Below are 13872 nucleotides of genomic sequence, written 5' to 3' on the forward strand. Positions count from 1 at the left end.
TTTTTCACAATCATTTTTACCTATGATTGTTTTAAAGCCAGACAAAAATTTACACATTTCCATTTCTGGGTAATTTCTGACACTATATGTATTTTAGAATAATTTTGAATATTTGTTAAAAAAAATACTTTTAATAAACTTTACACATATTGAAAGGAGAAAAGCTAAATATATTTGCAAACTATGATCATTATTCAGATGTATAATTTCCATACAAAAGGTTTTAAATGCTTTAAAAGAAATTAACATTTTCCTTCGGCTCAGTCTCTTAGGCCAACTATTCCAGCGTAAGTTTTACACAGTGGATGCCCTTCCAGCTGCAACCCAATACTGGGAAACACACTCCTTCACATACACACACTCGTACACTACAGCCAGTGTAGTTGATCAGTTCCCCTATACCGCATGTGTTTGGACTGTGGGGGAAACCGGAGCACCCGGAGGAAACCCACACCAACACGGGGAGAACATGCAAACTCCACACAGAAACACCAACTGACCCAGCCAGGACTCAAACCAGGACCGTCTTGCAGTGAGGCCACAGTGCTAACCACTGAGCCACCATGCCACCCCCAAAATTAACATTTTATTTTTTCCTATATTTTCAGACAAATATTTTTGTTACAAATAATTTAGTAGGCTTTTGCACATTTAAACAATGTAATTCAGTTCCATTAATTTTGAATAATTAATTTATGAAATGATAAAATCACATTATTTTTTTGCGTCAGAGGACAGTGGTGTGGCTCATGTATAATCAGAATAGTTTTTTATTATTGGTCTTAAAGTTGTAGTAACATTAAAATCGTTAAATTCTTTCCAACATACTTGCAGACAGTTCTAGTATAAAAACCGAGCCAGAATGTGGAAATAATCTAGATTTTACATGTATTATGAGGGTTAAACAAGCTGCAAGGTCACTGTGAGCGAGAGAAAAGCATAAATAAAGGCATGTAAAGCAGCAGAATAAAATTACACACCAGCAGAAGCTGCAGCCCAAGCGCAAATCACACAAAACTCTCATCCAACCTTGCGACTTGTTGCATCAGAAGGCGCTGCGCAAACAGGTCATTATTTGTCAACAGCACAATCCACTGGAGATCAGCTTTACACAGGACTGATCTCATTATGCGGCCCTTTGTCTCCAGAGAGGCTCTCAATCGTCAGGGGCCCGCGAGGGTCCATTCATACACACAAACACATGAACAGACGCTCCAGCAGCTGTCTAGAGCCGCCGCCTCGCATGTTTTCACACAAACGCTCTCAGTATACCTGATAAATACAGCAGCGAATCTGAAGTTCCTTTAGTTTAGCGTGAATATAGGACATTTCTGGTCATTCGTTTACTGACGAAACAAACCTTTAACAAAAGACATTAGCAAAAACAAAAGAGTTTAAGCATATTAATTTACTGTTTCGTGTTTTCAAAACCTACTGACCTGGTAAAGATATAAATTTGGGGTGTTTGAAAAAACAAACTCAAAGTTTAAGTTTTTTGAAAAACAATACCATTTTAGCATCTTAATTTACTGTTTAGTGTTTTCACGCAAAGTCGAAACGCCACCTACTGGTCTGACATGAATAAAACAGGGATTTCAGCCCTAATACAAACTTTTAACAAACTTTTCATAGTTGGTGTTTTGGATAGCAATACTGTTTTAGCATCTTAATTTACTTTTTATTATTTTTACAATGTTAAAACGCCACCTACTGGACTGGTAAATCAAATTTTGAGGTGTCAAAAAACAATCTTTAAAAAAACTATTTTTAAAAACCATTTTACCATCTTAACTTACTGTTTCGTTTTTTTTTTTTTAGCAAAGTCCAAACGCAGATTCAAAACCTACTGACCTGGTAAAAATAAAAATTTGGGGTTTCTGAAAACAAACTTTTAACAAACTTAAAGTTTACGTTTTTTGAAAAACAATACCATTTTAGCATCTTAATTTACTGTTTAGTGTTTACACGCAAAGTCGAAACGCCACCTACTGGTCTGACATGAATAAAACGGATTTCAGCCCTGATACAAACTTTTAACAAACTTTTCGTAGTTGACGTCTTGGAAAGCAATACCGTTTTAGCATCCTAATTTACTTTTTGTTGTTTTTACAATGTTGAAATGCCACCTACTGGTTTAATAAAAAAATATGAATTAAAGGTCAGAAAACAAACATTTAATAAAAAAAAAACTATTTTTTTAAACAATTTTAGCATCTTAATTTACTGCTGAGTGTATTCACGCAAGTCTGAAATGCCACCCACTGGTCTACTATTAATAAAACAGGGAATTTAGTGTCATTTTAGAGTGGGCCAATGCAAACTTTTAACCTACTGATTTGGTTAAAAAACACCGCGTCGTGTTTTTAACAAACTCAAACGCACTTTTAACAAACTCATAGTTGACGTTTTGTAAAGTAATACCATTTTAACAACTTAAATTACTGTTGAGTGTTTTCACACAAAGTCTAAACGCCGCCGCCTGGCCTTGTAAAAAAAAAAATTAAGGGTCCAAAAACAAACTCAAAGTTAATGTTTTTAGAAAACGTTACCATTTTGGCATCTTAATTTACTGTTTAGTGTATTTGCTCAAAAAGTCAAAACGCCACCTACTGGACTGGTAAATCATATTTTGAGGTGTCCAAAAACATTTTTAAAACCATTTTTGCGTCTTAATTTACTATTTAACTTTACTGTTTGGTGTATTTGCTCAAAAAGTTTACCACAGGTCTGATATAAATGAAAACAGGTTTTTTACAAATATTTTGGGGGCCCCAATACAAACTTTTTACCTACTCACCTCGTAAAAAAAAACACTGTGGGTCAAAAAACAAACTTTTAACAAACTCATAGTTGACGTTTTTGGAAAGCAATACCATTTTGGCACCCTAATCTACTGTTAGTGTTTTTGCATAAATCGAAACGCCACCTACTGACCTGCTATAAACAAAACAGGGATTTTAGTCGTTTATTTTAGACTTGTTTGAACTGAAATCATTTAGACAGCATTTTTTTTTTTTGGTAAAAAAAAATAAGTTTTACATATTTTACAAAGTTTACATTTTTAGCACACTGTTGTCACATAAACATGCTGTACAGTTGGAATGTGTCAACTAGTGGCACTAAGTGGAACCGCATGCAGTAAAGAGTTGTATTTTAATAACTATCCAAAACAATGATTAATAAAGAAAAAAATATTATTAAAATGGACATTTATTAATTTTAGCACTTGCATTTACAAAAATAGAATCCATAAAATTGAATACATAAATTCAAAGCAGGCGACACAAACTATCATTGCGATACTGACAAAAATATCAAGCCTAAAACTCAATATTTTGCCTTGTTTTCCTGTACAAATATTGAAACATTTCTAAACAAACTTGAGATGCAAAATTATTAAAGACAGTAATTAAATAAATCTGAAAATTAAATGAGTCTTGGCTTAAAACGAGGACAAATATTCACCAGATATATTTTAGCATATTTTAAGTTATTTTCTGACAGCACTGAAGATATTTGTCCTTGTTTAAAGCATAATCCCACATTATTTATTCAATTTCTCAGACAAAAATACTCAATATTTTACCCTACTGTGCATGTCAAGCTGATTCAAGAATGCTTAGATATTTGTACAGCAAACCAGACAAAAATACTAAGAAACACACTTTTAGCAGAGCAATTTCATCAAAAAGTGTGTTTCCACCAAACTCAGCGAAACCCCATAATATTAAAAATCTCCAGCTGGTTTTACCTTGAAACAGGAAGGCTCTGGTGTCATCACGGAAACCTTTGACCTGTGTGACCCCCAAAAACCCTTGTCCAGGACTGAACTCCTGAAACACTCCGATCCGAACAGCCGGATCCACTCCGAACGCAGACACTTCAACACACACACACACACACACACACACACAGTGTTAGAAACAGAAGAGCACACCACTTCACACACACACCTACAGAACCGTGATTTACAACACCTTCACCTTTAGAATAAGGATTGTGGACACAAAGACTTGTAAAATGTTAGTGTCCACATCAAATTACCTTTAAAAAGTGTTTTATATACATTAAAAGTGAAGTAAAAGCTACTTTAATGCAAAGAAAATGTCAAAATATGGTGAAATAATGAGAAATATATCAGATATATTTGGGCTATGTGAAAATTAAACACTTATTCTGTGCTGTACATAGTGAAATATCAATATAATTTGAATAATATACATATTTTTTAATTAAATAAATGTATAAAATATACTGTAATTACATAAATAATTTTTAAATGTTTGTTATATTAATTTTTTAGAACATATTAAATAATATTGTGCTAAGTATGTGAAAGCTTCTTGCTGACAAATATAAACAATGAAAATCTAGAGATTTGAAGGACAGTAGCGAAAAGACAATCAATTTCAGCTGAAAATGAATTGGTATTTTGGTCAAATGCGATTAAATTGAGTCTTTTAATATATCAGAAATTGAATATCGATCTAAATATGTTTGATGAAATTTTCTAACAAACAAACTATTAAGTTATATGTGAGATTTCTGGAAATCCCGGGATAAATGGGCGCCAGTTGTTATTAAATTCCCCAAAAATATACAAGATATTCCAATGTAAATACAAATAATGCTTGTAGAACCGCTTCGTCTTTGACCTTACACGTATATATCGTTATATTAAAAACCCAACGACTTTTTACACGACTTTCATCGACTTTTCCAGTATAATTCCTCGATATTCCAGCTCCTTTTCTTGTGTGTGAACTGATCCCTGTAGCCTACTAAAACACCTTTAACAAGATCACCGCGAGTGAAACACACATTAGCGGATTCCGTCGCGTCAGAAAATACAGTTAACAGTTAGCATATTTGCTAGCCGTTTCTAAACGTAAAATCTATCAACAGACTGTCGCGATGCCGATCATCATATTCCTGTGTAATGTTCAGTATTGGTGTTTGTGTCTGTGTTTACCTGCTGCCCCGCACAATAATCCCACAAAGAGCTGCAGAAAAGCCATAATGGAGACTCGGTTATTCCATGATGAGCAGAAGAAAAAGAAGCTCCGCGGAGATGCAGATGCAGACACGGGCGAGCCTCATCCAGCCCTCAGTCCCTCTGGAGGAGCCGCACAGGTGGATCTGCGCATATACACTGCAGAAAGAGAGAGAGAGAGATGGATGAGGAGAGAGAGGGATGGAGAGAGAGAAGAAGAGAGAAAGATGAATTGATGGAGAGAGAGAGGGGTGAAGAGACGAAATTGAGTGTCCGTCTGTATTATCTTTATCATTTAAATAGTTTTCTCATGGATATCAATCAATTGTTTATTCATTCGGTCATTCAATCAGTTGTTTCCTTTATTTATTCATTCAATCATTTGTTCAGTCCGTGCATTTGTGCATTTCTTTATCAATTTATTCATTTAGTCCATTCAATCTGTTAATTTATTCATTCATTCACTCAGTCATTCCATTATTAATACATTCATTCATACCTTCAGTCCATACATTCATTTATTCCCTCCATTCATTTATTCATTTACTGATTTATTCATTCATTCACTGTCATTCATTCATTCATTCAGTCTTTCTTTCATTCGGTCCGCCCATCATTCATTCATTCATTTATTAATTCAATTATTAGTACCTTAATTCATATGTTAATTTATTCCGTCTATTCAGTCGTTCCTTTAATTCATTACTTTAATAATTGATTCAATTCATTCATTTATTCATTCACTGATTCAATCATTCATTCATTCATTCTGACCTTCATTCATTTGTTCATTTACTCGTTCATTCTTTCCTTTCTCTAGTCGTTCAATCATCCCTTCCTTCGTTCATTTTGTTCTCCATCCTAAATTAGTTTGTTCATTCATTCATTCATTCATTAATACAGTCAGTCCATTATTCATTCTTTTGTTCCTTTATCCATTAATTCCTTCAATCATTCCTACCTTCTTTCATTTGTTCATTCTGTCCTTCATTCATTCACTCCATTTATTAGTTAATTCATTCATTCATTCATTTGTTCATTTATTCATTCATTCAGTCCTCCATCATTCATTCATTAATTCATTCAGTCCATCATTCATTCATTTGTTTTTTATTTATTCATTCATTCAATAATTTCTTTATTCATTTATTTATTAATTCAGTCATTTATTCTGCCTTTCATCATCTATTAATTTAATCAGTCCTTTAATTCATTCATTCTGTACTCCAACCTTCATTCATTCATTCATTCATTCATTCGTTCATTTAATCATTCATTCAGTCATTAATTCAGTCAGTCCATCATTCATTTATTTATTCATTTATTCTGTACTTCATCATCCATTCAATTAGTTAGTCAGTCCAGTCATTCATTTATTCATTCATTCATTCATTCATTTATTCAGTCCCGTAACTTATTCATTCTGTCCTTCATCCTTCATTCATTTATTCATTTAATCATTCATTCAGTCAGTCAATCATTCATTCATTTGATCTTTCATTCATTTAATCATTCATTCATTTAATCATTCATTCATTCATTCAATTATTCATTCGTTCGTTCATTCATTCATTTATTCAATAATGCCTCCCTTCATTTATTTATTCACTTATTTATTCTGTCCTTCATTATCCACTCATTTAGTCAGTCCAGTCATTCATTCATTCATTCAGTCTATTAATCCATTCATTTTGTTCTCCATCATCCACCCATTCATTCATTCATTAATTCATTCACTCACTCATTCATTTAATCAGTCATTCATTCAGTCAGTCCGTCAATCATTCATTTGTTCTTTTATTCATTCACTCATTTGATAATTCCTTCATTCTTTAATTCATTTATTTATTCATTCATTTGTTTATCAGTTTATTGGTTCTTTCAATCAATAATTTCTTCATTCATTAATTTATTCCTTCATTCTTTTTCATTCATTCATCCATCCATCCATATTCATTCATTCATTCATTCATTCATTCATTCATTCATTCATTTATTCATTCATTCATTTTATTTCCATTCATTCTTTTATTCATTATTACAATAATTCCTTTATTCATTCATTTTTTTTTATTCATTCATTCATCAAATGGGCAAAAATATCACCTGCAATCAGAATACATAAATCTTGTTTGTTAGACCTAAATATTTTTCGAGTGTCCAGGTGAAGCTGCCCATCTGAACACAGCTTTTGAGTTCATTTGTGTGTGTGTGTGTGTGTGTGTGTGTGTGTGTGTGTGTGTGTGTGTGTGTGTGACCCAGAAACGTCTCTTTCACACCAGCCCAGTTTAATCTTGCTCGTACAGTCCCAGTTCAGAGTCCCCGGTGAGCCGTTATGCTTATATATAATTGAGCCGTTGTTTTCTCTTTATGAAAACGCATCTGTGAGTGTAAAGCTGTGGTCATCATCGCTCTCCTGTTTCCTCCTGCATTGATTTCTCTCTCCTGTGGTCAGTTTGGAGGTTTTTCTTATTGAAATGAGAGGTGAAGCCGACACTGATCTTCACCATGACTATCAGTCTGGGATTTACTCACAATAGCACAGTTTCAGAGTGATTCACTGGAGTGCAGCAGTTTATATCGACAAAACAATAATACACATAACTATCATAAACACTAAATGTGCCAGGAAGAAATGAGGTAGCAGGAGTGATACAAATACTATCACTTAGATTTAATAAGTACATTTATGGTAGCACAATAGCCTCACAGCAAGAAGGTCGCTGGTTCGAGTCCCAGCTGGGTCAGTTGTCATTTCTGTGTGGAGTTTGCATGTTCTCCCCATGGTGTGGGTTTCCTCCGGGTGTTTCGGTTTCCTCCACAGTCCAAACCCATGCACAATAGGGGAATTGAGGAACTAAATTGGCTATGAGTGTGTGTGAATGAGTGTGTATGTGTTTCCCAGTACTGGGTTGCGGCTGGAAGGGCATCCTCTATGTAAAACATATGCTGGATAGTTGGTGGTTCATTCCACTGTGGCGACCTCTGATGAATAAAGGGACTAAACACAAGAAAATTGAATGAATGAATGAATGAAATTGCTTAATGGACTTAATAATTTACTCTAATAATTCATATATATCTATGACTAGACATCTTCATTTAGTAAAGTATTTACGATTTAATTAAATTATTAGAATTTTTCCATGTATTAGCATGATGTATTATTTAAAAATTTCATTTTATTTTAAATATGCATATGCATTTTGAATTTTAGAGTGGTCTATTTTATTATTACAATATAAAATAAATGGCAATAATGAAAAGCAAAGTATAATACACACATACACACACAAATATATATATATAAATATAATTAATGCAAATTTATCTGAAATGTGTCATTATAAAACATTACTTATTATTATTATTATTAATATTATTATAGCATAAATATTCCTCAATAGTATGATACAAATTGTGGAAAATTGTACAATTTAATATAAATATTTTCTTTATTAAACAGTTAAACTTTAATTATTCCGCTGGTTTAAAGCTGGAATTTAATTACATTTTTAATTTGATTATTATTTAAATTTTTAAGTCCATTTAATTTAATACCAGCTTTAAATAAATGAATTTAAATTAATTTGATTTATTTTTTTATTTATTTCTAATTTATTTTTTATTTACTTTTGAATTCAATTGAATTCATTTCCAGCGTTAAATCAATTAATTTAATTAAAATGTTTATTTAATTTTAATCAAATTTAATTTAATTCCAGCTTTAAATCAATTAATTTATTTTAATTTATTTTTTTGTTTAATTTTTAATTCAATTTTTAATTCAATTTAGTTTTATTCCAGCATTAATTTAATTTAATTTAAGCATTAAATCAATTTAATCTAACTTAATTTAAATTACAAATACTACAAATTGATTTTTTATTTAATTTTTAATTCAATTAAATTTAATTCAGCTTTTTTTGCCCTTTTTTTTGCCAAGTACAAATTACATTATTTATACAGATACATTTTTTCATATAAACCCACTTCAACAAATCCTAACACTGCCTAATGAAAGTTAGTGAAAAGCAAAAGCAATCATAAAAATAATAATAATAGAGAAAAGCTGCAAAAGTTTATTTAAAAAAATTATAAAAAATTATAATAATAATTAAAATAAAAAAATAATAATAATAGTAAATAAATAAATAGATAACAATAATGGGTGATACAATCAGGCATAATGCTGTGCTATCTTACATAGACATAGACTAAGCATGAGCACAGAGAAAGAAAAGACAAAAGGATTACAGAAAAAAGATTACAAGATTAAGACAATCACATTAGTCACCAGGAAGTACATTTATTAATTCCAGCTTTAAATCAATTAATTCAATATATTCACATTTTTATTTTATTTAATTTCCATGTAAATCATTTGATTTATTTTTATTTCATTTAATTTCATTTAAAACCATCTCCACTTGTGTGTTCTCCTCGGACTGTGGTTTTTACATAGGGCTTGTGGTTTGTAAATCAGGCCACTTGTGTCTCTCAGACCTGATTTTGACACGCTGGAGAGATCTGGACTGCTCTTGTTCTTAACAAGACGAGCACTCTCAGAAACTGACCCAGTAAATCAAGCGGTCAAGCTGTGTTTTGGCTCTGCTGACCCGCTCGGCGGCTCTGAATGGCCGGTCAGTCTTATCCGAGAAGCTATTATGGATCCGGCAGCCGTTATGGGTCTGGTGTTTCTCTATCAGGCCTTCAGCGCTAATCCCAGCAGATCCTGCAATAAAGGAGGAACATCGGGTCTCCAATATCAGCTCAGCAATAATACTTCAGAACATCTCCGAGTCCGGCTTCAATATTCCTGCTCCGTCTGTCTGAGAGAGAAACAGCACACGTCTGCTGACACACATGAGGAGAAATAAAGAACAGATTAAGGTTATCGGAGGGGTCAGATTCATATGTTGAGTGGTTGCTAGGGTGTTGCTAGGTGGTTATTAATTAATTTTGAGTGACTCTGGGGTGTTAGTGCTGTAAGGAGTTCCATGTGTGTTAAATGGTCGCTAGTTGTTCCAAATTTGTTCTGAGGTGTTGCTATGGTGTTGCTAGGTGCTTCTAAATAGATTTTTAGTGGTTGCTAGGGTGTTGCCAGATGGTTGTATATTTGTTTTGAGATGTTGCTATGATGTTGCTTGGTGCTTCTAAATGTGTTTGGGTAGTTGCTAGGCTGTTGCTACTGAGTGGTTGCTAGGGTGTTCCCAGATGGTTGTAGATTTGTTTTGGGTTGTTGCTATGGAGTTGCTATGTGGTTCCAAATGTGTTTTGAGTGGTTGCTTGGGTGTTATTAATTAGTTGCTGATGGGTGGTTGCTAGGGTGTTTTCAGATGGTTGTAGATTTGTTTTTACTTGTTGCTATGGTGTTGCTAGGTAGTTCTCAATATATTTGAGTGGTTGCTAGTGTGTTATTTTTGAGTTGTTGCTAGGGTGTTGCCAGATTGTTGTAGATTTGTTTTGAGTTGTTGCTAGGTGGTTCCAAACAAGTTTTGAGTGGTTGCTAGTGTTACCAATGAATGGTTTCTAGGGTGTTCTCGGATGGTTGTAACTTTTTCAAGATGTTGCTATGGTGTTGCTAGGTGGTTTGGCATATGCTTTGAGGAGTTACTAGTGTGTTACTACTGAGTGGTGCTTGGTGGTTGCCAGGGTGTTGCCAGATTGCTGTACATTTGTTTTGAGTTGTTGATTTGGTGTTGCTAGGTGCTTCCAAATGTGTTTTGAGTGGTTGCTTTTTTGTTGCCAGGGTGTTGCCAGATGGTTGTACATTTGTTTTGAGATGTTGCTATGGTTTTGCTAGGTGTTTCCAAATGTATTTTGAGTGGTTGCTAGGGTATTATTACTGAGTGGTTGATGGGTGGTTGCTAGGGTGTTGCCATATGGGTGTACATTTATTTTAACACATTGCTGTGGTGTTGCTGGGTGGTTCCAAATGGTTTTGAGTGGTTGCTAGTATGTTACTACTGAGTGGTTGCAAGGGGGTTCCCAGATGGTTGTACACTTGTTTTGAGTTGTTGCTATGGTGTTGCTAGGTGGTTCCTAATGTGTTTTATTTGGTTGCTAATGAGTGGTTGCTTGCTTGTTGCTATGGCGTTGCCAGATGGATGTACATTTGTTTTAACATATTACCTTGGTGTTCTTAGGTGGTTCCTAACTGTGTTTTGAGTGGTTGCTAGTGTATAACTGTTGGGTGGTTGCTGGGCTATTGCTAGGGTGTTGACAGATTGTTGTACTTTTTTTTTTTAAATGTTTTTATGGTGTTGCTAAGTGCTTTCAAATGTGTTTTGAGTGGTTGCTGGGGTATTATTACTAAGTGGTTGAAGAGTGGTTGATAGGGTGTTGCCATATGGTTGTACATTTGTTTTAACATATTGCTATGGTGTTGCTGGGTGGTTCCAAATGTGTTTTGAGTGGTTGCTAGTGTGTAACTATGGGATGGTTGCTGGGTTGCTGTTAGGGTGTTGCCAGATGGTTGTACTTTTGTTTTGAGATGTGGCTATGGTGTTGCTTGGTGGTTCCAAATGTGTTTTGAGTGGTTGCTAGGGTGTTTCTACTGGGTGGTTGCTGTTAGGGTGTTGCCAAATAGTTGAACATTTGTTTTGAGATGTTGCTATGATGTTGCTAGGTGCTTACAAATGTGTTTTGAGTGGTAGTTAGGGTGTTACTACAGAGTGGTTGCTGGGTTGTTGCTAGGGTGTTGCCAGATGGTTGTACTTTTGTTTTGAGAAGTTGCTATGGTGTTGCTAGGTGATTCCAAATGTGTTTTTAGTGGTTGCTAGGGTGTTACTACTACGTGGTTGTTGGGTGGTTGCTAGGGTTTAGCCAGATAGTTGTACTTTTGTTGTGGGTTGTTGCTATAGTGTTGCTAGGTGGTTCTAAATGTTTTTGAGTGGTTGCTAGTGTGTTACTACTGAGTGGTTGCCTGGTGGTTGCTAGGGTGTTGCCAAAAGGGTGTATGTTTGTTTTGAGGTGTTACTATGGTGTTGCTTGGTGATTCCAAATGTGTTTTGAGTGATTGCCAGTGTGTTATTACTAAGTGGTTGATGGGTGGTTGCTAGCGTGTTGCCAGATGGGTGTACATTTGTTTTAACATATGGTGTTGCTAGGTGGTTCCAAATGTGTTTTGAGTGGTTGCTAGTGTGTAACTATTAGGTGGTTGCTGGGTTGTTGCTAGGGTGTTTCCAGATTGTTGTACATTTATTTTGTGATGTTGCTATGGTGTTGCTAAGTGCTTCCAAATGTGTTTTGAGTGGTTGCTAGGGTGTTACCACAGGGTGGTTGCTAGGGTGTAGCCAAATGGTTGTACCTTTGTTTTGAGATGTTGCTATGGTGTTACTAGGTGCTTACAAATGTGTTTTGAGTGGTTGCTAGGGTGTTACTACTGAGTGGTTGCTGGGTTGTTGCTAGGGTGTTGCCAGATTATTAATGAGTCAAGATCTCAGTTTAACGTCTTATCTGAAAGACGGCGCTTACTGACAGTATAGAGTCCCCTTCACTATACTGGGGCATTAGGACTCACGCAGACCACAGGTTAAGCGCCCCCTGCTGGCCTCACTAATACCACTGCCAACAGCAAGCTAATGTTCCCATGTGGTCTCCCATCCAGATACTGACCAGACTCAGCCCTGCTTAGTTTTTTAAGCTTCATAAGTGTTTCTATATGCATGCTGGGATATCTTATTGGGTTGCTAGATGTTGCTGGATGGTTGCAAGGGTGTTGCTAGGTGGTTTCAAAAGAAGTTTGACATATCTAGGGTGTTGCTATGTGATTCCAAATGCAGAAAGAGTTTCAAAAGGGTTATTATACGGTTTCTAGGATATTGCTTGGTGGTTGCTAAATATTGCAAATATATTTAGTGTGGTTTCTAAGGTGATTAATTAATGGAGTAGTAATAGTTATTTTTATAGAGTGTGTGTGTGTGTGTGTGTGTGTGTGTGTGTGTGTAGACAGTGCAGCAGTGTTTGTGCGTGTATGTGTGTGTGTGGACAATGCAGCAGTGTCTTTGCGTGTATGTGTGTGCACAGTGCAGCAGTGATGTGTGTGTGTGTGTGTGTCCATCAGTTATTGATGTTGTGGCTGATGGGACTGAAGCTCATGAAACACAATAATGCTGTCGTCTTCACAGCACGTCATTTTCTAAAGTGCCACCAGAAAAAAAGAAATCATTCAAACACAATCTGAAGCCTTTTCCAGACAACAGCCGCCTCTCGAGACCCTTGAGCAATAACAACGGACGCACACAGAAAAAAATGCCCCAGTTTTCCCAGATTTGTGTTATTGAAAGTGAAGAAACAACAGCTCAGCACCAGATATGTGTTGTGTGTGTGGTGCTGGAACGAGTTTCTCAGATTGTTTTCACACTTTCTGACCGCACACAGCTTTGTGTTCAGCATCTGAGTCAACACAACACAAGAATATGAGTTTAAAACTGCATAATCCTCATATGAATGTCACCATATTACTGTAAATTAATGAATTAACATGCCATTTACTTTAAGCAGTGTTATGATCTTTAATCTTTCTGAAAATCAAAGTAATGTCAGCATATTACAGCAAATAAAATAATAAAATAAAATGAACATAAAGAAATTAAAAAGTAAATAAATAAAAATGAATTTGTCATTGAATTTAAATGCCCAATTTATATGCTCAAAACGATTTAAAAATGGTAATAAACGCCTGATTTTAAATCTTTTTATTTAAAATGATTTTAAATAGATTTATTGCATGACACTGACCTCTAGTGGTCTGAAAACTGAGTAGCGTTTGAGTTTCATTAATAGTGAGTTTAAAATTAGGATTCATTATCTCGTCATGTTGACTTCGTCATTTTTGTCTCATATTTACTGCTATTGAACATTCTTGATTGTTT

The 13872-nt window shown here is 34.7% G+C and overlaps 2 protein-coding genes across 3 annotated transcripts in view; both read right to left on the reverse strand.

Moving 5' to 3' along the window:
* nell2a (neural EGFL like 2a) overlaps window positions 1-5118 on the reverse strand; it is a 141819-nt gene extending 136701 nt beyond the window's left edge. The window contains exons 1-2 of one of the 2 annotated variants that reach the window (XM_073942343.1): window positions 4973-5118; window positions 3752-3880 (exon numbers count right to left, since the gene is read on the reverse strand). In XM_073942343.1, coding sequence (XP_073798444.1) covers window positions 3752-3880; window positions 4973-5018 — 175 coding nt within the window. In that variant the 5' untranslated portion in view covers window positions 5019-5118. 2 annotated transcript variants of the gene reach the window in all.
* The window catches only part of twf1a (twinfilin actin-binding protein 1a), a 606573-nt gene that overhangs the window by 224897 nt on the left and 367804 nt on the right, over window positions 1-13872 (reverse strand). The window lies entirely within an intron of this gene.

Source organism: Danio rerio, chromosome 25, assembly GCF_049306965.1.
Source record: "Danio rerio strain Tuebingen ecotype United States chromosome 25, GRCz12tu, whole genome shotgun sequence".
Lineage (NCBI taxonomy): Eukaryota > Metazoa > Chordata > Actinopteri > Cypriniformes > Danionidae > Danio > Danio rerio.